At 51.5% G+C, this 24,070-nt stretch overlaps 2 protein-coding genes across 4 annotated transcripts; both read left to right on the top strand.

Annotated features, from left to right (window-relative positions):
• The first annotated feature begins 321 nt into the window (after positions 1-321).
• Positions 322-15,938, top strand: ALAD (aminolevulinate dehydratase). 2 transcript variants are annotated; one of them, XM_060608941.3, is made up of 13 exons: positions 322-451; positions 5,548-5,640; positions 5,764-5,959; positions 6,922-6,972; positions 7,445-7,541; positions 7,884-8,019; positions 8,124-8,207; positions 8,308-8,396; positions 8,951-9,006; positions 9,094-9,181; positions 9,270-9,356; positions 9,952-10,081; positions 10,735-15,938. In XM_060608941.3, the coding sequence occupies exons 3-13, from the start codon at positions 5,847-5,849 to the stop codon at positions 10,794-10,796; spliced, it is 993 nt and encodes a 330-aa protein (XP_060464924.1). In that variant the 5' UTR covers positions 322-451; positions 5,548-5,640; positions 5,764-5,846; the 3' UTR covers positions 10,797-15,938. The 2 variants fall into 2 exon arrangements, with proteins under 2 accessions (XP_060464924.1, XP_060464925.1); XM_060608942.3 differs by lacking the exon at positions 5,548-5,640 and having other exon boundaries at positions 330-451.
• Positions 15,939-20,294: 4,356 nt separating this feature from the next.
• Positions 20,295-23,495, top strand: HDHD3 (haloacid dehalogenase like hydrolase domain containing 3). Of its 2 annotated transcripts, none has more exons than XM_078436565.2 (2): positions 20,295-20,599; positions 22,149-23,495. In XM_078436565.2, exon 2 carries the CDS (start codon positions 22,309-22,311, stop codon positions 23,056-23,058), a length of 750 nt encoding a protein of 249 aa, XP_078292691.2. In that variant the 5' UTR covers positions 20,295-20,599; positions 22,149-22,308; the 3' UTR covers positions 23,059-23,495. The 2 variants fall into 2 exon arrangements, with proteins under 2 accessions (XP_078292691.2, XP_060464926.2); XM_060608943.3 differs by lacking the exon at positions 20,295-20,599 and adding an exon at positions 20,626-20,807.
• Positions 23,496-24,070: the final 575 nt, after the last annotated feature.

Raw genomic sequence — 24,070 nt, 5'->3', positions numbered from 1 at the left:
CAACGATTAACCAGCGCCAAGTATGCACTAGCCTGGTTAAAGGAAAACTGTAAAGAGAACCTCAGGGCTGTAACCGCATCGGAGCCCGACTCTCAGGGACCCCTACTGCACCTCCTCTGCGCCCCCACATAGGACCCCACTGTCCTTCCGCTACCCAAGCTCCGGCCCCAAGTAAGGAGCAAGGAGGAGGGGGGAGGGAAACGAGGGCCCTCCTGCCCTTTCGCACACCTGATTGGCCAGGCCTCGATGAGTGTGGGCGGGGCCGAGGCCGGAGCTGACCAGCCCGCCAGCCCAGTGCCCGTAGGGGGCGTGGCCTTAACGCTGATTGGGGCGGGCTGCAAGGGGGGGAGATACTTCCGGGTGAGCTGCCCCGCCCCCACGTGGGCCCCGGGAGACTAAAACGAGCTACGGCGGTGGCGGGAGCGGCAGCTCTGAGCCCTTGAGGAGCCAGGTGAGTGGGGGCCGGACTCGGGGAGACGGCGGACTTGGAGGTGGAGGCTGTGGCACCAAGAGTCCCTTGTCCCCAGACCCAAATGTGCCGTGCGCCTAAAGCGCTGGCGGTGCAGCCGGGGGCAGAGTCCTTGTGGGGCCCTTGTTTAGATTGCCTTGGTGCACCCAGGATTGGGGTCTCCGCGGGGATGTAGCCATTGGGGGCCCGGCTCCGGGCTCTGCATCTCCTCTCTGGGGTCCACTCCCTTGGAGACCCTTGGTGCGTTCTCTATCAGTGCAGAGCCTGAGGTGCCTTGAAGGATGGGGGGGGGGGGGGGGAGGAGGAGGGAAGTGGAGACAGTAACAGTCGCTTTGTGCTAGATTTATACATAAGTCACATCCATTGGCCCGTTAAGGCTACAAAAGCCCGTTGAGGTCGGTTCAAGTCCCCATTTGCCAGATATGAAACTGAGATCGCACAGCTGAAAAGTGACAGAACCAGGATTTGAACCCATGTCTACGGTCTCCAAATCCCACGCGCTTAACCATCAGGCTGTCAGCTGTAGCCAAGTCCAGAGTCAACGTTCTGCCTCCTTCCTCATACCCCCCTATTTCATTCAGAGTTCTCCACAAGCCCAACTCTGCTGGTAAGCAGCTTTGAGATCTATACTTAAAGTAGCAAGGGCTAATGGGGGGCACTGAGAACTGGGCTGCTGGAGACCTGGATTCTAGGCCCAGATCTGCCACTGACCCCTTGCGAGATCTTGAGCCAGTGTCTGCCTTTGTCTGAGCCCAGTTCACCATTATTTCGATGATGTAATCAACAAGCTTTAAGGAGCCTCTTAGACAAGATATTCTAGGAGTCTGTGGAACTGGCTGATTCTCGTTGTAGCTCCAAATGGCTAAGCCCAGAAGAGGCTGGGCTCTTCAAAGCCCTAGGTCAAGGCCTAGGTCTCCTGCTTCTCTTTAATCCCTGTATCCAGCACTGGGGTGGCTCAGGGTAGATATTCAGGAAATGCTGGTTAGTTGGTCCCTTTTCAGAACTGCCTGACAGCTGCTGTCCTGGGCCCTTCTGGGGCTTTGGATTTCTCAGCCCTGGCCACCTTCTACTTAGTTGGCCCTCCTGACTGCCTCCTCCCCAACTAGTGGCAGAGCCTGCCAGAGCTGGCAGCAGTTCCCCACCCTCTGCGCCAAGAGCACAGCCTCTGAAATCCTCAGCAGAGCATAACATGGGAAGTTCAGGCCTTGCAGCTCCTTCTGACCCACCCCCTCACCCCCATTCTGGCAGCTCTCAGGTCCCAACTTAGTTAAAGGAAGGAAGTACCTTCATAATCAGTCTGCAGAACTACCTCTTACACGAAGCCATCCTTGGCTCCTGGAGACACAGGCGCCTCCCATAGATTAACATCTAGTCCACCCTCTACGGTAGCGTCTGTGTGGTATCTCAGAAGACCCTGCAGCCACACAGGTTTGAGTGCAAGTTCTCCCTTCTGGGTGTGGTGGGGAAGGCACTGCTGGGCTCACTCCAGATCTCCTTCCAGTTCAGTTCTGCTCCGAATGATGATAAAAGTAGCTACACGTTTACTGTGCTGCTACCTGGTGCCAGGCACGTACCTCCTAACTATCTCTAATCTAATTTCCGCAGCTTTGCAGGTTTGGTAGTATCATTCCCATTTTATAGATTATGAAATGAAGGCCCTGAAAGTCCAGCAACCTTCCCTGAAGTCACCCACGCAGCACAGATCAGACCTGGGCCTCTATGACCCTGAAACAAGGTTCTCTCTACACCACCCTGTGCTGCTGCCTTCCAGCTAAGCTAACCTGCTCTAATGTGGGTGAGCATAGGTGGTCCCGTGGTGAATCCCACGGTGACTTGCCATTGTCTTTGAGGTGTCACAGGATTTAAGCTGTGGCTTGCAGGTCCCTTGATTTGGAAGAAGTGCCCTCCCAAATGTGTGGAAATCTCCCAGTCTTGAGAGACTTTTTGCAAAGCAAAACCTTGGCATGGATTTGGCTCTGCAAACAGGCAACTCTGGCTTAGAGGCTGTTTTTCTATTCCACAAATATTTAGTTATTAAGTGCCTGTTGTAACAGAATGACAGTGTGTGGTGTAGGTGACAGGGCATTGGACTAGAAGGCTGGAGACTCATGGTCAAGCCCGGCTCTGTACCTTGTGTGATGTCAAACAAGTCCTGTCACCTCTCTGCACCTCGTTTTCCACATCAGAATGTAAGAAATGGACAGGATTGGTGATTCTCAACTTTCTAATTTTCTCAGCACTGACACCCGTTTCCCAAATCAAATCTCTCCCTAATCCTAAAATTAAAGAAACAGATGCAGGGGTACCTTGGTGGCTCAGATGGTTAAGCGGCCGACTCCTGATTTTGGCTCAGGTCATGATCTCACAGTTCGTGAGATCGAGCCCCGTGTTGGGCTCTGTGCTGTCAGCACGGAGCCTGCGTAGGATTCTCTCTCTCTGCCCCTCCCCAGCTCACGCTCGTGTGCACTCTCACTCTCTCTTGCTCTCTCTGGCTCTCTCTCTCAAAATGAATAAACATTTAAAAAAAAAAAAAAAAGGAAGAAGAAACAGACACAAATGGTTGTGCCCTAGTGAGGCCTCCCCCTCAACCCTCTCACCCTTGCCCCCGCCCCCAACCTCCCAGCCTCCTTGTAAAATTTGGGCTGCAAAGCACCTTGGCTGCCCTGCTGTGCTGCTTCTGATAAGCAGAAGGCATTTGCTGGCCCCGCCTTCTAAAGTAGATGGGGAGTTGAGGTCAGTGGAATGCAGCTTTGGATTCCAGAAGCCAGGGTCCTGCTACAAATTTGTTCTCTAGGAGGTGAATCAGAGGCACGTTCAAAATCTGACTGGGCTCCAAACAAGTCACTTAACCTCTCCGAGCCTCCGTTTCCTTATCACTAAAAGTTGGAAGGACCACTGCGGTTAGATGAGATACATGTAAAGGTACCTGGTCCAGTGCCCAGCACATAACGTACGCTCAGTATCTTTTCTCTTGCCTATCCATCTCTCCCACGCACAAGGCAAAGGTAGTACAGACAGAGAGATGCCTGTTGAATCAAGTGTTTATCAAGTGTTTATGGGTATGGTAGATAAAACCCTATACTCATTGTCTAAAACAGATTCAAATTCTGGCCCATTACTAACCAGCTGCGTGGTCTTAGGCAGAGGACTTAACCTTTCTGAGCTGAGCTAACCCCTAGCAGACCTGACAGCAAAGTCTTGCACAAAATGGGCACTTAGGACTTTGTATCTGCTGAATGACTGATTGCTCATTTAGGGGCTAGGACATCACTGGGGAGACCTGACTCGCCTCTGTGTCCAATGATGTGGTTGGCCGAGGGGTGTGGTAGTAGGGTGGGTCCTTATGTGGCTCCTGATAACCCCAGCCCTGCCAAGGAGGAGAATTGGATAAAATGGGTCCCTGAGCTGGTTGGGAGGGGGGCTAAAAGGACCTGAGAGAAAGGCATTATCAGCGTACTCAAGGACCCCCATCCCCCATTCTCCGCCTAGGAACTGACACACTAGATTTCTAGCCCTACTGTTTTAGCCTCTTAACTTGCTAAGTGTAACCTTGGGTAAGTCCTTGCCCTTCCCTGGGCCTTGAGGTCCATTCATACAAGGAGAGACTGGTGGCTCTTTTTTTCCCCCCTACTTTGCTACTGAGTATTGTCCCAGGCACCTCCAAAAACTCAGCTCCCCACCACCCTCTTCCTGCCTTGTCCCTGTCTCCATTGCTGTCTGGGTCACGGAAGCTCAGAGCATCCGTCCCAAGAGACTGACTCTTGGCTGCCTTACAGTGGCCCTTCCTTTTCCTCCCATCTACCCCCACAGTCTCTGTGCTCCTCTTCTCAGCCTGCAAGAGTTATCTTCCTAAAGCCAGGCTCTGACTAGGCTACTCCCACCTCCCCACCTCCACCTCCCTCCCCTACCCCATCTTCCCTGTCCTCATTCTGGCCTCCCTTTGTCCCCTCCCTAGGACACACATCTTCAATTGTCTTCTCAGCCCTCAGAACAGCCTTTCCTCCTTCCCCACCTTTGCCCCTCACTTCCCTTTCTGAGGGAACATTCGCCCCTTTCCCTCTGCCAAGCTGAACCCGCTCATCCCGAAACATCCAAATTTAAGCCCCTGTCTTCCTCCAACGAGCTTCTTCCAACCTCTAAACTCACATTGGAACTCCTGGTACGCTTGTGGTGGTTCCTCTCTGAGAGGTACTCCATCCACCCTACCGCCTGGACTATAGTGCCACCTTGATGAGAAATCATGTGTACAAGTGCCCAGCGTGGCCTGGCATGTCGTAGGTGCTCAAGAAATGAATGGTAATGCCCCAGCTTCCTTCTGTCTTACACCACTTACTTGGCATTAGGGCATATTGTCTTATACTTCATGTAGTTAAACATTTACTGTGTGGCAGAGTGCTGGGGGGTGGAGAGGAGGGCAGAAGTGAACTCACTGTGGACCATGCCCTGCAGAAGCACTGTCTACTGGAATGACATAAGTTAGATCCACAAAGAGCTGTTACATAAGAGAGATTAGGATCTGGGCAAGAGAGGCTTAGTGGGAGAGGGAAGAAGCGGCACCTGGTAGGGTTTGGGGGCGAGGAGGTTGTGGAGAGAGCACAAACCTTCTAGGTAAAGGGGACAGAAAACTTCCAGAAAGTGGCCAAGGCCAAGTGTGGCTTGTGCTTGGGGAGCAGCAGGAGGCTGTGAGGCTGGAAAAGACAGCTTCCATGGCCACTCTACAGGAGTTCTGTCTGCCAGTCTGTCTGTCAGGTGCTATTTAATCCTCTTAGTGTGTGTTGCCCCTGGCCAGAAGTCTCCGTACCGAGGAGTTAATGGTGCTTTTCTCTAGAGGTAGAATTACAGGAGATTTTTCTCTTTTTGCTTATCTAAAATTTCTGCCAAGCACATGAACATTTTTCATGGAATAAACAAAGTTTAAATGTTGGCTATATCAGTGCTTCTCATCCTAATTTCTAATCCATCACAGATTGATTTCCTTGAATAACATACAATAAAATAAAATTGAATTGCTAGAGAAATGTTATTTGAGAAAAAGAGAGAGACCATATAAAACACAAGTCCAAACCCTATGTTATTAGGTTCCAGTAGCCAGGAGAGTGTCCGAAGGACCTACTTCTTTTTCTCTACTTACCTCGTCGTAGACCGGCAGGCCTTGGTGAACCACATCGGAGGTGCACTGGCCAGAAAGCAGCGGAAGCAGAAATCTGGAAGAGCTTGGCGGGGGGGGGGAGGGGGGGGTTGGCCATCTCCTGGAGACAGGGACCATGTCTCATGTGCCTCCTCTTGTCCCCCAGAGCTGTACACAGAGCTGAGGGCACAGCAGACACCTCGGGAGCCCTCGGTTTCAACCAGCTGGCTGCCTATTGCTCTGCCCACCATGCAGCCCCAGTCGGTTCTGCACAGCGGCTACTTCCACCCGCTGCTTCGCGCCTGGCAGACGGCCACCGCCACCCTCAGCGCCTCCAACCTCATCTACCCCATCTTTGTCACGTGAGTCCCAGGAATGGTCCAGGTCTCTGATCTGTGTGTGTGTGTGTGTGTGTGTGTGTGTGTTTGAGAGAGAGAGAGAGAGAGTGTGTGTGTGTGTGTGTGTGTGTGTATGTGTGTGTGTGAAAAAGAGAGAGAGATTGAGAGTGGGTTAAGGACAAGTTTTAGGAACCAAACAAACCTTGAAAGAACTCAGTCTTCCCCATTTGGAAAATAAGAATAATAACCCCAGCCTGCCATCCTGAGCTTTTGCAACAAGACAGAAGCTGAGAAGGCATTCTGTAGATTTGTAAAGAGCTATGTACATGTAAGAGGTGGCAGCTGTGATTATTAATAATAGCAATGGCTGACATTTATTGAGTGCTTACTGTGTACCGGGTACTATGCTAAGCACCTACATGTATTCTCTCATTCAGTCCTGACAGTATTTGTGTGAGGAAGGTATGGCTATTATTCCCTAGAGTGTCATCTCCACGAGGGCAGGGATTTGTGTCTGTTTTGTTCAGTTTGTATCTCCAGAGAGTAAACAGTACCTGGCACATAATAAATGCTCGATATTTGTTGAATCAATGAACGAATCCACCCAAATACAGATGAAGGGCCTGGCCTCAAAGAGACATGGTACAAGTTGGCCAAGGTCACCCAGCCAGTAAGTGGCTGGGAGGGCAGGCGAGGGCCTGCTGACTTTAGAGTCCAAGTTCTTAGCTATTTGACTCCTTCCTGTGATTACTGTTCTTTTAGTCCAGTCGCTTCTGTTGTCACTGTCACTCTTTTGTCGTTCCTGTTACTATTTCAGGCCCTGGGCTTGGCCAGGCAGGGAACCAGACACTGGACCCCAGCCTCCTCCCACCGTCCCCACTTCTCTACTCCTTCCCATCTCCCCAGCCATCCCTCCCGGTCACTCCCTCGCCACTGGCCCTTCCCACAGCCACCAGTCCATAGCCCACCCCTCCCCGCTCTTGCAGGGACATTCCTGATGACGTACAGCCCATCGACAGCCTCCCGGGAGTGGCCAGGTAGGGGACGTGGTGGGGAGGGCCAGGGGAGGATGGAGGGAGAGATTTCCCAGGTGGAGGTGCCAGGAAGCAGACCCAAGAGATAGATCTGGAGAAGCTCCCCAGCCCAGTAGAGAGAAGGGTTTTCTCAGGGACAGAGTTGCTCCACAACACAAGAGGCAGCCTCATAAAGGGACGAGCGATCCATTCATCACCAGAGATGTCATAGCAGAGTCTATTGCAGGGGGAGCTGGACTGCAAATGGGAGTTCAGCGAGAACCTTGGAGGGGCCTTCCAGAGCTAAATTCCATAGCTCTGCTTCTGCAGGCCTCTGTTTTCCCATCTGTTTGGTGGGTGCATTCCTACCCCTCCCTGTATTGTGGGGCTTGAGCCATCCTGGTGCCGTGTGCAACTTGGCTCTTAACAGACAGGTGAGGGGACCCCTTGCCTGGGACCTACCTCATTTCGGGCCCTCCGCCCCACCCCCATGCAGATATGGTGTGAACCGGCTGGAAGAGATGCTGAAGCCCCTGGTGGAAGAGGGCCTGCGCTGCGTCCTGGTCTTTGGAGTCCCCAGCAGAGTCCCTAAGGTGGAGAGAACCAGAAGCAGAGTTGGAGGGGAGGGGAAGGGAGGGAGGCATGAGGGTGAGCTGAGGTTCCATGCTGACCACACTCTCATTACCGCCACGTGCTGGCCCTGGGGCCTGGGTGAGTGGACACTGCCCCTGTCTAATGACTGCACCCATGGAGGGACAGGAAGCCTAGTAGGGCTGTGACACCCTGACCGGGTAGGTCAAGTGCCCTGTGCAAAATGGAGACAGTCCTTACTGCGTCCCCACGCAGGGAGCCGGGTGGTCCGTGAGGTCTGGCCGTCCTGCCTCCGGAGGGCTTCAGGTCACAGACTTACCGCTTTGTCATTCCCCGGCCACTAGGACGAACGGGGCTCTGCAGCCGACTCTGAGGACTCCCCAGCCGTCGAGGCGATCCGTTTGTTGCGCAAGACGTTCCCCAGCCTCCTGGTGGCCTGTGATGTCTGCTTGTGTCCCTACACCTCTCACGGTCACTGTGGTGAGCTTCCCCCGCCTCCCCAAGCCCTGCTGCCCGAGACCTCCTGCAGGTGGGATAGGCCAGGGACCTAGACGCTCCCCCAAACCCGGCCGTCTGTCCTGCAGGGCTCCTGGGCAAGAACGGCACATTCCAGGCCGAGGAGAGCCGCCAGCGGCTGGCAGAAGTAGCACTCGCCTATGCCAAGGCAGGTGAGTGAGCCTCCGGCAGAGATGAGCAGCTCTGGGTCAGGGAGGTGGCAGAGTGGATACGGGGGTCCCGGAGTTCTCAAGGCCACCCTCTGCCCCTCAGGATGTCAGGTGGTAGCCCCATCGGACATGATGGACGGACGTGTGGAAGCCATCAAGGAGGCCCTGATGGCACATGGACTTGGCAACAGGGTAGGGTGGGGAGTGTGGCAACGGGTGTGGGGAGGGCAAGGAGACAGCCTGGACCAGCCCTGTCCCCACATGTGCTAAGAATCACAGAAGTGAAAGGCACCTGGGTGGCTCAGTCAGGCATCCGACTCGATTTCGGCTCAGGTCGTGATCTCACAGTTCGCGGGTTCAAGCCCCGTGTCAGGCCTTGTGCTGACACCATGGAGCCTGCTTGGAATTCTCTCTCTCTCTCTCTCTCTCTCTCTCTCTCTTTCTTTCTCTCTGCCCCTCGCGCACACACACACACACACTCTCTCTCTCTCTCTCTCTCTCAAAAATAAAGTAAGTTTAAAAACTTAAAAAAAAAGAATCACAGAAGTGAAAACAGCACTGGACGAGGCCTTTGGGATCCATCTCAACCTCTGCACCTCACATGGGGAAACCAAGGCCCAGAGCTTTAATGGGACTAGACCGCAGGCACTCTGCTTCCCAGACTACATCCTTTCTCTCCCTGTCACTTCACCCTGACACATCTGGAAAGAGCTGCCTAAACCCTGACCCCCACTTTCTCCCTGTAGGTATCAGTGATGAGCTATAGCGCCAAATTTGCATCCTGTTTCTATGGACCTTTCCGGTAAGTGGGGATTGGCAGGGGCCTGCTCTCAAACCCCTGACCCATCAGCGTAGAGTTGGCGCCCACCCTGATGCCTCTGCTTCCCAGGGACGCGGCCCAGTCAAGCCCAGCTTTTGGAGATCGCCGCTGCTACCAGCTGCCGCCAGGAGCACGGGGCCTGGCCCTCCGAGCAGTGGTGAGTGACCAGACCTCGAGCCCCACCTGGCCCGTCCCCCTCCCAGCTCGCCTCCCGGGCACTACCCACACAGTACTTCATCCCTCAGGCGCGGGATGTGCGGGAAGGAGCCGACATGCTCATGGTCAAGCCAGGAATGCCCTACCTGGACATCGTGCGAGAGGTGAAGGACAAGGTGAGCAGACGGAGCAGAGACCAGCAGAGAGAGGCTCAGGGAAATGAGCGAGTTTGTCCACAGACTCTGGGACCTCAGACTGGGAGACTGCAGACTCTGAGTTCAGAGCAGTCGGCCCCTGAATAGGAATCCTTCCACCACATCCATGCCTCGGAACCCCCACGGGCATCGGCCCCGGGGCTCACAGGGGCCTTTGAGCAGCTATGCTTTCACAGTTCGAGAAGGGACCAGGCTAGGGGCACCTGTGTGGCTCAGTTGGTTAAACGTCTGACTCTTGATTTGGGCTCAGGTCATGATCTCGCGGTCATGGGATCGAGCCCCTTGTCGGGCTCTGCCCTGAGCATGGAGCCTGCTTGGGATTCTCTCCCTCTCTCTCTGCCCCTCCCTCCCTCCCTCTTCCTCTCTCTCTCAAACAAAAATATAAACATTATTTAAAAAAAAAAGAAGAAGAAGAAGAATGGGCCAGGCTGCCAGCAGCAGTGACACAGGGGATGGGGCTCCAGATGCTCACAGGTCGAGCAGGGAGGAAGGGACATTCCTGGAGGCACGCCACCATTCCACTTCAATTCATGTACCCACCGCTGCTTTTCTTCAGCACCCTGAGCTCCCGCTTGCTGTGTACCACGTTTCTGGAGAGTTCGCCATGCTGTGGCACGGAGCCCGGGCCGGGGCATTTGATCTCAAGGCCGCTGTGCTGGAGGCCATGACTGCCTTTCGCCGCGCAGGTAAACAGGCCGGGCTGGGGGTTTTTGACCTGTGCCACGGGGCTGATGGGCACTTTGCCTAGAAAGGGAAATAAAGTCACGAGACAGCCTAGAGCCTTATGCCTGGAAATACCAGCGATGTAAAGAAATACAGGGTGAGGAGGGGATATGGAATTGCAGAACAGAACATGGAACAGTGAAGACAGCAGAGCTGGCTATTTACATTTTGGTTTTGAGACCTCAGCCAAGCCACTTCTGTGAACCTCAGTGTCCTTGTCTATAAACTGGGGATAAAAAGTACCTGATGCATGGCTGTCAGGAGGATTAAATGAGATGATATGTATAATCAGCAAATGCTCACCACTCCGTAAACGGGAACTGGTTTTGTTGGTGTGCACAGCATCAGAAGGGCACTTATAACTTACTTATTTCTCCCGTCGTGCATTTTATCCGTTGGCAAACTGAGGCCCAGTAAGAGAAAATGACTTGCCCAGGGTTACACAGTGTGCAGAGCCTTAACTGACCGGAGCTGGGCTCAGTCTCCTGTTGTGACGCCCACAGGCTGTGCCTCTTCATGGTAGTCGCCTCCCCCACCCTTGGCCCTCATCTCCCGGAAGGTGTGCCCAGAGCTGATGCCTGGCCTCTCCCCGCTTCCTGCCTCTGTCTCCCGACAGGTGCCGACATCATCATCACCTACTACACGCCTCAGCTATTGCAGTGGCTGAAGGAGGAGTGATGGAGACGGCGTACAAGACCCCATAACTTCTAAAAGGTCCCGGGGCCTTGGAGAAGTGAAAACCAAAGTAAATGCTGCTTTAGAACTGTGCCCGCGCGCTCTTCCTATTCACATGCTGGTAGGTGCTTTCTGCCAGCATGCCAGATCCCACCACTCGAGTCTCACCGGCCATCCCGGGCTTCCCTGCCCCTCCCCTGAGTCATCCCTGAGGCCCTCTTCCACCACCCCAGCTCCTTCTTCTGGCGTGGCTTCATCTTGAAAGCTACCAGGAGCCAAGGGCACAGGCTTGGCAGGGCCCGGGAGAGGGGCTTGGAGCATTAGGGAAAGAGGAGGGCGGTTGCATCTTGAATCATGAGAAGCTCTGGAAAGCCCGAGGCCTCTGGCAGCATAGCTGGGCCCTGGGACAGAGGCCTAGATTGACATCTTCGGGTTTAGACTTGAGATTTGCCACGATTCCTCCAGAAGGTGCTTCCCACCTGGGTTCATGTTGCCAGGCTGCCTGAGATCGTCTGCTTTGAGCCATATACCCAGAGAAGAGTTACTTGTTCATGAGCAGAAACGCTGCCTTCTGAAGATCAAAGTTCAGAAGCAAAGAGAGAGTCCCTGGCTGTTCAAGATGCCACCACCAAAAAGGCTTTTCTGTCGAGAAAATTTTTGAGAACATCTGCCCGGTGCCCAGACACAATGCTGGGTACTGGGGATATAGCAGGACAGACCTCAGCCTGTCTCTGTATATGAAATCTATGCAGGGATAATAGGGAGACAGACAACAATGAGAAAACAAAGCAGTTACAAGTTGTAATAAGCGCTTTGAAGGAAAGAAAGGGTCTGACACCAAAAATAACAGACCATGGGTGTGTCTCGAGAGTGTGGTCGAGAAGCCCTCCCTGAGGCCAAGGGACAAGAAGGGATCCTCCCAGAGAACAGAGGCAAGTGCACCAGAAGCTGCAAGAATGACACAAAGTGTGCAAAGGTCCTGCAGTGGGAGGAGCTTGGCAGGGCTCCTGGGAGCAGGGTGAGGAAGAGGAGGGTGATTGACCGGACCGGAGGCTGGAAAGGTAGGCCCTGTGCCTTGTAAGAAGCTTGGTCTTATTTTGCATTTGATAGAAAGCCATCTGAAGGATCTTAACCAGGAGTTATGTGTGTTCCACTTTCCCACATTCTGTTGCCATGAAAAAAAGGAAGCGTGAGAAAGAGGCTGGTTGGGAGGCTCTCGTAGACCCCAGAGAGCACTGACACTGGCCTGGACCAGGGTGGTGGCAGCAGAGGCAGGAAGGAGTAGAAGTATTCAGGATACATTAATTCAGGCAGAATTAGCAGATTTTGCCTGAGCTTTTTAAGTCTAGGGAACGAGAGGAAACAAGGGTGCCCTCATGGGTTTCTGGCTTGAGTGCCTGGATGCATGCTTTCATTCTTCCGAGACTCACGGCATAATGTTCCTCTTAGGAAAGGTTAAGGCCTGGCTATAGAGGGGCCATTTTGCAAGTCTCCCTGCCCATCTGCAAAGTGACAAGAAATCCCAAATCTCGGGCCAAAGCAGGTTCAATTCAGACCTTAAAGCAGTACAATCCATTTTTAGTACAATTACGAACTCCCGGCAGCTCCTGTAGACAGACCAGTCTCCTCTGACTCCTGGTTGAGTCAGAGCTGCGGCTGACCTAAATAAGGACCCGATCTCACCCTGTCCTTTGGGGAGGTGGCCAGCCAAAACCAGGGCTTGAAGAGTCCTAAAGCTTCACCTTTCAAGGAGCCAGAGCCTGGAGCTCTAATTAGAGATGAGCCACTGATGGGCCTCAAGGTTCTGACCAGACCAGAACCTTTGGCTGTGTTAGCCTCTTAGCTTCTTATCTCCTGGCCCCTTGGCCCCTGACCCCTGAGCTCATTTCTGATTAGTATGAAAGGGAATGTTCTTCAGCACCATCCCAGACTCATCATTGCCAGGCCAATATGAGGCCTGGTTCTTGTCAGCACAGAGAGACAGGAGACAGACCTTGCTCTTTAGGTACAAACTCCACAGGAGGCAAACCACTCTGCATATGTCCCAGACTCCCCCAGAAGTAAACGTTAAGCGGAATGATGGTGAGTCTCCGTGAGGAGAACCAGGAGGTCGATGTGTCACCGGTGATGTGATGGGCGCTGTGAAGGTCACCAGGACCTAACTGGGTTTGAAGGGTCAGAAAATGCTTCCCTGAGAGGCTGACATTTAACCCTTGACCTGAAGGATAAGCAGCCAAGCTAAGAGCACTCCGGGCAGAGGGAACTCCATGTCTAGAATGAGCTAGAACACAAAGCAGGTGTGGCTGGAGCACAGTGAAGGGCAAAAAGACCAGGGCCAAGCCATGCAGGGGTCAAAAGCCATGTGTAAGGAAGATGGAAGCCTTTCCAGACCCTATTCCAAAAGGAAAGCCATCTGAAGGATTTTAAGCAGGCGAACGATGCACTCTGATTTTGCATTTGATGAAAACATTTGACAGCACTGGCAAAGCGCAGAGGAGAGATTTTGTAGCCTGGACTGGAGTGGTGACAGAGGGGGTGAAGAGGGGAATGGATTTAGGAGGTCGATTTCTTGGGAAGGATAAACTTGGTTTGAGCTCCTGGCGGCTGATGGGCCATTTACTAAGATGGGAAAGCTTGGGAGAGAGGGTAGAGGGGGAGTCCTAAATTTAGCTTGGGTTTGCAGTGAGGGAGCTATACCTAGAGAGTTGATGACTCACCCAGGGCCACTCAAGTTGTAGCAGAACTGGATCTAGAACCCCATCACTGAAAACACTTCTGGTTAGAAGTAGAATTTGAACCCACATAGCTCAACTCCAAGGCCTCTACCTTTAACCACTGTGCACACCATCTCCTAGTGAACAGATAAATTAGGGATCTAACATGATGCTATTCAAGGGGGTACACCAAGGGCTGAGCTGCCTTCAGGCATCATGGTCTATGTGCAGTGGTGCCCTCTGAAGTCAGGATTTGTCGTCAGAAGCCACCTAGTATCTGCTCCAGCCCCACTGTTTTGTTTCCAGAGGCAATGGCCAGGCAGGCAAGCTGAAGGGGTTTAGGTGGTCCTGAAGGATCTAGTTCCTCCACAGTCCCAGTCTTCCTGCTACGTGCCCTGCTCTTGCTAGTCGTAATTTTATCCTTGTGCAGAGAGAACTCAGCTTTCACAATTGGCAAGGCATATTCTCAGACTTCTAAGCATCACAGGCAGTTGGTGAGCATTCAGGGCCTCTCTTAATGAGACTTGACTTTATTTCCCTCTGATGTGCCTGCTTAGATGGTAGCTTGTCTGTTTCTTGTAGGTCCTTCCTAAAGGCCACAACAAATAGCCAATACATTCCACCAATCTCACTTCTTTTTTTTTTGTTTATTATTGAGAGACAGCATGAGCATGGGAGGGGCAGAGAGTGGAGGAGACACAGAATCCAAAGCAGGCTCCAGGCTCTGAGCTGTCAGCACAGAGCCCGACACGGGGCTCGAACTCACAAACCGTGAGATCATGACCTGAGCTGAAGTCGGACGCTCAACCGACTGAGCCACCCAAGGCGCTCCCCAATCTCACTTTTCTGTTTTCTACTACGATCCCTAAAACTACACCTTCAGTGGGCAAATGGTTGAGGGTCCCCAAAAACAACAGGTATTTCAACCAACCACTTTACTAACAATTCCCCAGCTAGGAAAGGAGGACTCCTGACCTGCCCCATACCCCATAGCCTACATGGACTGTGCCAATTCCACATATAAGGGCCTGTGACTTCCAGCGTCCCATATTCCAGATACTTATGGTTGCAAGTGACAGAATCCAATTCAGTAGCAAAAAAGTAAATGATTGGTTTTTATAACTGGATTTCAATAAGGTCAGGTGTGCTTGGGTCTAGGGTTAAAGGCTGTCATAGAGGCTATGTCTCTTCATAGTTCTTATATGGTTGCCTCAGCTTGGCTTTATTCTAAGATAGGTTTTTGCCACTTGACAGCCACAGGATCCTTAAATGGTCCTTATGACTTACAATCCCAAAGAAAGACCCTCTCCCGTCATTCACGATAAATCTCTGGAGCTCTCTGACTGGTGCCACTCAGGTCATATGAACCAGCCTCTTCATTCAGTCACCATCAACAATGGCATGGGAGATGTGGCATCATGACTGACCAGGTCTGCCTCATTACACAGAAGTCTAGTGGAGTCTCAGAGCTTTGCAGCAGTGGTCCCCCATGCCTGGAATGCTTTTCCCCAGAATCTGTGTGGCTGTCTCCTTTTTATTGTTAAGATCTTGGCTGACACGTCACTTCCTCAGAAACCCTGCCCTAACACCCAATTTAAAGTCATTCCCCAGTTACTCTGTATTAGTCAGGACTCAAGTTCAGTGGTCATAACAAAAGCCAAGGTAATGATAGCTAAGAAGAAAACATTTCTCTCTGAGCAGTCCAGACCATGTCAGCTACATGGTGTGGTGGGTCCGGGCGCCCTCCTTGTTCCGTCCTCCTAAACACATCTCGGCTTCCATCTCATGGTCAAAGATGGCGAGTTCAGTTCCCACCATTAGCTCCTCTCCAGTCAGCAGAAAGAGGAGAAAGATGAATGGAGGGCAAGATGCTTCTTTATAAGGGCAAACCCCAAAAGTTGCACATATCACTTCTGTCCGTATGCTCTTGTCTGAACTTAGTCACGGTCGCAGCTAGTTGTGTAAGGTAGGCTGGAAAACAGACTCTAGTGGGGCAGCCAGGTGGCTCAGCTGAAACTTGGATTAAGTTACTAAGGAAAAAGGAGAGAATGGATACAGGGGCAAATGGCCATCCTCATCATATGAAGTGTCTTGTAATCACTCAAACAGTGGTCAGGACAGCAAAGAGGTCTTTAGAGACCATCTAGTTACACACTCTAATTGTATAGATGGGAGACAAACCCAGAAAGGGAAATTGTTCAAATCCACACAAGCCATTGGCAGACCAGGGCTGGGCTTCAGGTCTCCAAACACCAAGTCCAGTGCTCAAAACTGGAGAAGGGATTGGTTTCAGGGGAACCTTAGCTTTTTAGGTGTTATCCTAGCTTCAGATGCATTTTTATATTCATGTGTTTTATCTAAGAAAGTTATATTTGTGTGTTATTTGTGTAAATAAAAATAAATGAAAACATGGCCAATGCATATATGAAAAGGTGTTATCTCCATTAGTCAACATAGAAATTCAAATTAAATGGGGCGCCTGGGTGGCGCAGTTGGTTAAGCGTCCGACTTCAGCCAGGTCACGATCTCGCGGTCCGTGAGTTCGAGCCCCGCCTCGGGCTCTGGGCTGATGGCTCGGAGCCTGGAGCCTGTTTCTGATTCTGTGTCTCCCTCTCTCTCTGCCCCTCCCCCGTTCATGCTCTGTCTCTCTCTGTCCCAAAAATAAATAAAAAACGTTGAAAAAAAAATTAAAAAAAAAAAATTCAAATTAAAAACACAATGATGGGGCGCCTGGGTGGCTCAGTCGGTTAAGCGTCTGACTTCGGCTCAGGTCATGATCTCACGGTCTGTGGGTTCGAGTCCCACGTCAGGCTCTGTGCTGACAGCTCAGAGCCTGGAGCCTGCTTCCAATTCTGTGTCTCCCCCTCTCTCTCTGCCCCTCCCGCACTCATGCTCTGTCTCTGTCTCTCTCTCTCTGTCAAAAATAAACAAACATTAAAAAAAAAAAATTTTTTTAAACACAATGAGATACCACCATACTTCCATCAAAGTGCCTAGTTTTAAAAAGAGATAAGCCAATGGTTGAGAATGTGCAGCTATTGGAACTCTGAGACATTACTGGTACAACCACTTCAGAAAACTGGCCCTATCCACTAAAGCTGAACACATAGATAGTTCCTGACTCCATGATTCCACATCTAGGTATTTACCTAACAGAAATGTGTGCATATGTTCACCCAAAGACCTACATATTCAAGAATGTTCATATCAACATTTTCTAATGTTTGTAATAACCAAAAACTGGAGATAACCCAAGTGCCCATCAACAGTACATTGTGGTGGGGTGCCTGGCTGGCTCAGTTGGTACAGCACGTGACCCTTTGATTTCAGGGTCGTGAGTTCAAGCCCCAAGTACTTTTGAAAAAGTTCACTTAAAAAAAAAACAAACTGAGACTAAACTGAGGGTTGATGGGGGGTGGGAGGGAGGGGAAAGTGGGTGATGGGCATTGAGAAGGGCACCTGTTGGGACGAGCACTGGGTGTTGTATGGAAACCAATTTGACAATAAATTTTCGTATTAAAAAAGAAAAAAAAAAAAAAAAAAAACAGGTGCCTGGCTGGCTCAGTTGGTAGAACACACAACTCTTGATCTCGGGATTGTGAGTCTGAGCCCCACATTGGGTGTAGAGACTACTTAAAAATAAAATCTTGAAAAATAATAACATTTTTAAAAAAACAATAAAATGTGGCATATTCGTATCATGGAATATTACAGGTAGGAGAATGAATGACCTGCAAGAACACAGCAACATGGATAAATCTTACAAACAAAACTTGAGCAAAAGAGGCAAGACAAAAGAGTGTATGCTGTATTATCCCGTTTATATTACAGATCAAAAGCCAGTTGAACCAGGCGGGGGTAAGCAAGCGGAAGTGGACTAGGTCTCTAGAGTTCTGGAAATGTTTTTTCTTGGTCTGAGTACTGGCTGCATGGGAGTGTTTACTTTGTAAAAATTCAAGGACATGGACACTTGTTTGCACTTTGCTCTATGATATATTTTAATATAAGTTATATAAGTACATGAAAATGTTTAGGTAAAGGGAGAGCTGTCTGGCGGCCCCAGGCTGGGTTTATTTATGTATGAGAGAACATGAGATTCTGGAGGGCAAAAGCCTCATATAAAAAACTTGGCTTCCTCCACGAGCAGTGGATCTATGGCAGTGTTTGGTCTAATCACACCCCAGGTGTCTCCAGGGGCAATCGTGAGGCCACAGCCCACACAGGATAGGTCAAGGGATGAAACCCTCCAAGGAGGATTTCTGCCATCTGACTTAGGAAACTATAACTACTAAGCTCTACACCCAATGTGGGGCTTGAACTCGTGACCCTGAGATCAAGAGTCGCCCACTCTACCGACTGAGCCAGCCGGGTGCCCCAAGTGTACCCATTTTTGAACCGGAAAACCAGAAAGAAGCTTGTTTCTGGGGAGCCTGGGTGGCACAGGGTTAAGTGTGTTTCTTTGGCTCAGGTCATGATCTCGCGGTTCACAGGTTTGAGCACCATGTCAGGATCTGTGCTGGCAGCTCAGAGCCTGGAGCTTGCTTTGGGTTCTGTGTCTCCCTCCCTCTTTGCGCCTCCCCCGCTCATGCTCTCTCTCTCTCTCTTTCTCTCAAAAATGAATAAACATTACAAAAAAATTTTTAAAGCTTGTTTCTTGTTTCAGAACAGCAGGGACCTGTCCTTGGCTTTTCTGTGACACTCAAGTCTCCTTTATCTCTGTTGAAATGTTACTCAGAGAAAGAAAAAGGCAGAATGTAAAGGACAAACAGTAAAATGAGGGCCACGTTCACATGGATCACAAGGGACACACCTGCCTTGTGCAACAAGTGCCCGGGGTTGAAATAGTTACATGACCGAACAAAATCCTGAACCTCTCAGGAGACTCAATTATCTGAAAAGAATCATCTTCTAGGGGGTGGACAGACGGACAAAACAGGTGAAGCAGAGTGGGAGAGACAGGCTTCCAGTTATGGAATGAATAAGTTATGGTAATAAAAAGTACAGCATAGGGAATACAGTCAGTGATGTTGTAATAGTGTTGCATGGTGACAGGTGGTAGTTACACTTGTGAGCACAGGTTATGCTGTATATAAAGAAGTTGAATCACTACGTTGTGCACCTGAAACTATGTAACATTGTGTGTCAACTATACTCAGATTTGTTTTTAATTTTGTTGTATTGTTATATTTTAAGGAATCTCTAAAGTAAGCCCCAACGTGGGGCTTGAATTCACAACCATGAGATCAAGAGTCGCATGCCCTACCTACTCAGTCAGCCCGAGGCCCCTAAAAAATTGAAAGAAAAAAAAAAAAAAGAATCATCTTCTCAAAGAGCTTTTTTCATGTGATCTCATTTAATCCTGACGTATGGAAAAACTGAGGTTCTGTGGACAAAGTTAATTACCTTGGAAATTAACTGAGAGGCTGGCCTGGACTTCAGTTGGAAGTTATTTTGTCCAATCTCCCAATTTTGCATATTGGAGACTGGGGCCCAGAGAGGAAAAGAATTCAGTGAAGGGCTCACCAAGAATCAGGTGGCAGAGTTGGGACCAGAACCTAAGGAAATGCGCTCTAGGTGACCCTGGAACCTGAACTCCCTTCTGTGAAATGCAGATGGGCCTCTGGCCTCCTACTCACCCTTTCTATTTCGTAGGAATCACGCTTGTAACACATAATGAGCTTGGAAGTCAAGCTCCCCCTTGCTGTCTGTGACAGCACTAGGGTCTGTGACTCTGCACTTTGTATTTCCTCCCAGGCCTGAGCCCAGTGAGGGTCAGGTGGTTCTGAATGAAGCGAACAGACCAGCCTCAGAATATAGGAGGAAGTTTTGTTTTAAAAATAGGGGGTGGGGTGCGGAGAAGAAGGAAGAAAAAATATATGCAGGTTTGTGTGCTCCTAGAAAAATGATAGCATAATAACCAAATCTGCTACTGCAGCAACCCCTGGGGAATAAGGGGGTGGAGGGTCGGGTGGCAGAGACCCTCCTTTTCTCCCTGCCCCCATGAGCCATTGCCCTAGCTCAGTAAACAGGCTGGGGCCCCAGCACCTTTGCTCTCCCAGTTTTCTCACCTGCAGTACTTGTCCCTTAATCTTCACCAGGCAGCCATTCAGATCTTTGCCCCTCCCCTAACCATCTCACCCAGAGAGGCCCCCACACTGTTCCTGACGCCATTCTCTTTTATTGCCTGTATAGCACTCATCACTATCTGAAATCTCATTTACTTGATCTGTGTCTGCCCCTCTCATGTTCCATGAAGGCAGGAATCCCCTCTTTTCTCCCCTACCGCGTCCTCAGTGAAGGACAGAGGGCAGAGAAATGCTCAATGAGTCGTTAGTGAGCGAGATTGGGCTTTTTAGTTTGCACAGTTCATACTTTTAAACATTTTTGAGGATGATTATTTTATATCAAATGAAAAAAAAAGCAGCTAGATTACTGCAGAGGACCCTAACCTCAGCAAACTGCCTTGGGTTAGACAAGTTTCCACGTGAAAGCAATTCCTTCCTAGTACCGACTGGAGACTCAAACCAGAGAGGGACAGCGCCCTGTCCAAGTCCACACAGCACTCAGCAATCCAGAAGGGGACCCAAATCCCCCTCTTCCCAAGTCATCCTGGGAACCTCCCGGGGGCGTCCGGATCCGAGAAAGGCGGAGGGGTTTGGGGAGGAGAAGGGAGAAATCGCACAAAGGGGGATAAGGGACAGACGACGAAGGCGGGGCAGGCAAAGAGGAAGGAGAGTGTGCAAGGTGACCGAGAGAGGCGGGGTGGGGGCGGGGCGGACGGGGAATGAGAAGGTGTGGGGTCTCACGCACGGGTAGAGAGGGAGACGGAAAGAAGAAAGGCAGAGAAGTGCAGTGTGGGCGGGTGACCGAGGGCGCCGCACAGAGGCAGGTGAAGGTGCGGCGGGAGGCGGAAAGGACGGGAGCCGGGAGAGGCTGTAAGGACGCGGCCGGAGGAGGAGCGGTGAAGGCCCAGGGCCGGGGGCGGGGCGAGGAGGGGGCGGGCCTCTGGCTCCGCCGCGCGGTCGGGCGCCTGCGCGCCTCTTCCGAGCTGCGGGGCTGCTGCGGCTTTCCCTGCACCGATTTCACTGCGCAGTAAGTGGGTCCTGAGCCCCGGGGCCGGGGGCCGGGGGCCGGGAGCCGGGGGCGGGAGCCGAGACTTCGGGGCGCGCTGGAGCTGAGAAGGGGCCCCAGGAGCGCGGCCGCAGCCACGTCACGCCTCAGGTCACGCTGCAAACGGCAGCTGTAGAGATTTCGCTCTAACAGCGGGTTACCTGGACTTTGTCGCCATCGAGCCCTGGAGGTGAGAAGGAAGGACGAGCAATTCAGGCTTGTAGGCCAGAGCCCTCAGCCCCGGCTTTCAGAAATGGAAAATGCTGTGGGTCGGGAGCCAGAGCTCGTTGTTCTAGTCTTCGCTGTGCCACTGACTTCCTGCGTGGCTTTGGGCGAGTTCCCGCCCCTCGCCGGGCCTCCATCTACCCACCAGTAAAGTGAGAGAGGGTCTTTGGATGGGTCTCCATAATTTCCAGATTCATTTAAATTCATTTCCTTGACAGACTTCCCCTAAGGCTTGTCCCCAGATTCACCAGCCACTTCCCTTCCTCAGCGGCAACTTTTGGCTGTGCTCTGAACTCTGGCCCCTCAGTTTGCTACTAGACAACCTCGGACCGTCTGGAATCCAGTGTCTGGGGCAAGAAGCTCCACCCAGCCTCTGGACCACAGGCTGAGGAATTCGTTTCTTGTGCATGGAGTCCGTGATCCTTTCATTGGCTCTGCACCCAGGCAGGCCGACCTTGTTACCTCCAGTGAAGATGAAGCTGGGGCTCCGGCATAGAGTCAGGACTGGGCTTCTCTGTCTGCCTTTTGTGCAGATTCACCAAAACCAGATTGTTTTAAAATCCACATTTGTCTAAGCATGATGCAGTGGAAGGGCGCACTGGCCAGAGTCTGGAAGTTTAGGTTCTGGTGTTGGCTGTGTCACAGACTCACCTTAAGCAAGTATCTGCCCCTCTCTGGCTCATTCTTCCCAAAACAAGGGGTTGGTCACATGGTCTGCGTCTGTGTCTTTGGCATTGTTAACAATAGTAATAGCAATCATAACTGTTTCCTTACCTTGACCTACAAGGCCCTGCCTCAGCAGCCCCCATCTACCCAAAGCAGCCGACTTGCTGTTGACCTACCTCGGGGCCTTTGCACTTGCGGTTTCCAGTGCCAGGAACACTTAACTACCTCTTTTTCCTGCATAGTCATTCTTCAGATCTCCACTGAAAGTTGACTTTCTTACGAAGCTCAACAAACTAGATGGGATCCCTGGGTTTACATCCTTGTGGCACATGCTGACTTCGTTATGCTTAAGTGTTTGCATAGTTTTTTGTCTAAATGCCATAAGGGCTGGAAATCTATCCTGTTCCCTAGTATCTAGTGCACAGTAGGTGCCCAGAAATTTGTCGTGGAATGAACGGATGATCTCATTTAATGCAACAATCTGGTGAGGCTGGGACATGGTGCTCCTCTTCCATTAGGAGACAGATTCAGAGAGTGGCACTCCTAGGGCCACACAGTCAGTTGGCAGCATCAGAATTTGAACCCAATCTGTCTCTGACTCCAAGGCCTGAACTTCCACATCACTGCTGTCTCATTCCAGGATCTTCTGCTGCGAGGAAGCACCAGCAACTTTGACACACAAGGCCTGGAAAGAGAAGACCTTTAGGTTGTGGAGGGGGTCTTGTCCAGCTCAGGTTCCCTTTAACCCCTGGCAGACCTGGGGTGGACGTGCCCCCCCCCCCCCCCCCCCCCGCAGACACATGGCGCATCGGCTACAGTTACGACTGCTGACATGGGACGTGAAGGATACGCTGCTCAGGCTCCGCCACCCCGTGGGAGAGGAATATGCCTCCAAGGCCCGGGCCCACGGGCTGGAGGTGGAGGCCGCCTCCCTGGGACAAGCCTTCAGGCAGGCGTACAGGGCTCAGAGCCTCAGCTTCCCCAACTATGGCCTGAGCCAAGGCCTCACCTCCCGCCGGTGGTGGGTGGATGTGGTCTTACAGACCTTCTACCTAGCAGGTGTTCGAGATGCCCAGGCTGTGACCCCCATCGCTGACCAGCTGTACGAGGACTTCAGCAAGCCCTTCACCTGGCAGGTGTTGGAGGGGGCTGAGGCCACCCTGAGGGAGTGCCGAAAACGAGGTCTGAGGCTGGCAGTGGTCTCCAACTTTGACCGGCGTCTAGAGGACATCCTGATGGGTCTTGGCCTGAGGGAATACTTTGACTTTGTGCTGACCTCTGAGGCTTCCGGTTGGCCCAAGCCCGACCCCCGAATTTTCCGTGAGGCTTTGCGGCTTGCTCAGGTGGAACCGGCAATGGCAGCCCATATTGGGGACAGTTATCCCTGTGATTATAAGGGGGCGCGGGCTGTAGGTATGCACAGCTTCCTGGTGGTCGGCCCAGAGCCTTTGGAAGCTGCCATCAAAGACTCTGTATCTCAAGAATGCCTCCTCCCCTCACTGTCCCATCTCCTGCCTGCCCTTGACCACCTGGAAGTCTCACCCCCGTAACTTTGAATCTGATGAGGGAAGTGGCTGGGCCCAGCAAACGCTGCAGAGAGCCCCTTCTTTCCTGAGATCTGGCCTTTGCCCCTCTCCCTGCAGCGTCCAAAGGCACTGTGACTATAAAGCAGTGAAAACAGGGCTTTTAGCCCTGCTCCAACCTGCTTCTGGTTGCTGAAGTTGTTCACACCTGTGTCTGTTTCCCACCCCCCTCACCTACAAGATTCACCGAGAGCCCAACTAGCTTCAAAACCGGGCACTGTCGGGGCGCCTGGGTGGCTCGTTTGGTTAAGGACCAGCACTTGATTTTGGCTCAAGTCATGATCTCACGGTCGGTGAGTTAGAGCCCCACCTTGGGCTCTGCACTGTCACTGCGGAGCCTGCTTCGGATTCTCTCTGCCCCTCCTGTGCTCGTTCTCTCTCAAAATAGTAAAACAAACTTTTTTTTTTTTTAATTTTTTTTTTAACGTTTATTTATTTTTGAGACAGAGACAGAGCATGAACAGGGGAGGGTCAGAGAGAGAGGGAGACACAGAATCTGAAACAGGCTCCAGGCTCTGAGCTGTCAGCACAGAGCCCGACGCGGGGCTCGAACTCACGGACCGTGAGATCATGACCTGAGCTGAAGTCGGACGCTTAACCAACAAGCCACCCAGGCGCCCCTAAAATAAACTTTTTAAAAAATTATAAAAAAAAAAACAAAACAAAAAACCAGGCACTGTCAAACTTTGTATTAGCAGCCGGGCCCTTTTGTTACGGGAGATCTTACTGGAACCCCAATATGCAAAACAGGAAAAGTGAGAAACTGCTAGAGCCGAAGCAGGTCCTAGAGCCCCTCAGTCGGGCCCTTGAAGCCTCAACTCCCTAGAAGTGGAAGTTCAGAGGAGCTTAGTTTGGAAATTGGGGTGCTAAGCTCTGCTGTAGGGACATGCCCTCTAGGACATGCCTCTAGTGTTTGCAGGATTTTAGACAAGGAGCACCATAATTAGTCATGAGAAGAAACTTCATTTTCGCTTGCCAC

This window comes from Panthera onca, chromosome D4 (assembly GCF_046562875.1).
Source record: "Panthera onca isolate mPanOnc1 chromosome D4, mPanOnc1 haplotype 2, whole genome shotgun sequence".
NCBI lineage: Eukaryota > Metazoa > Chordata > Mammalia > Carnivora > Felidae > Panthera > Panthera onca.
Note: the sequence above shows the minus strand (reverse complement) of the source record. Positions and strands in the feature narration are given on the sequence as shown.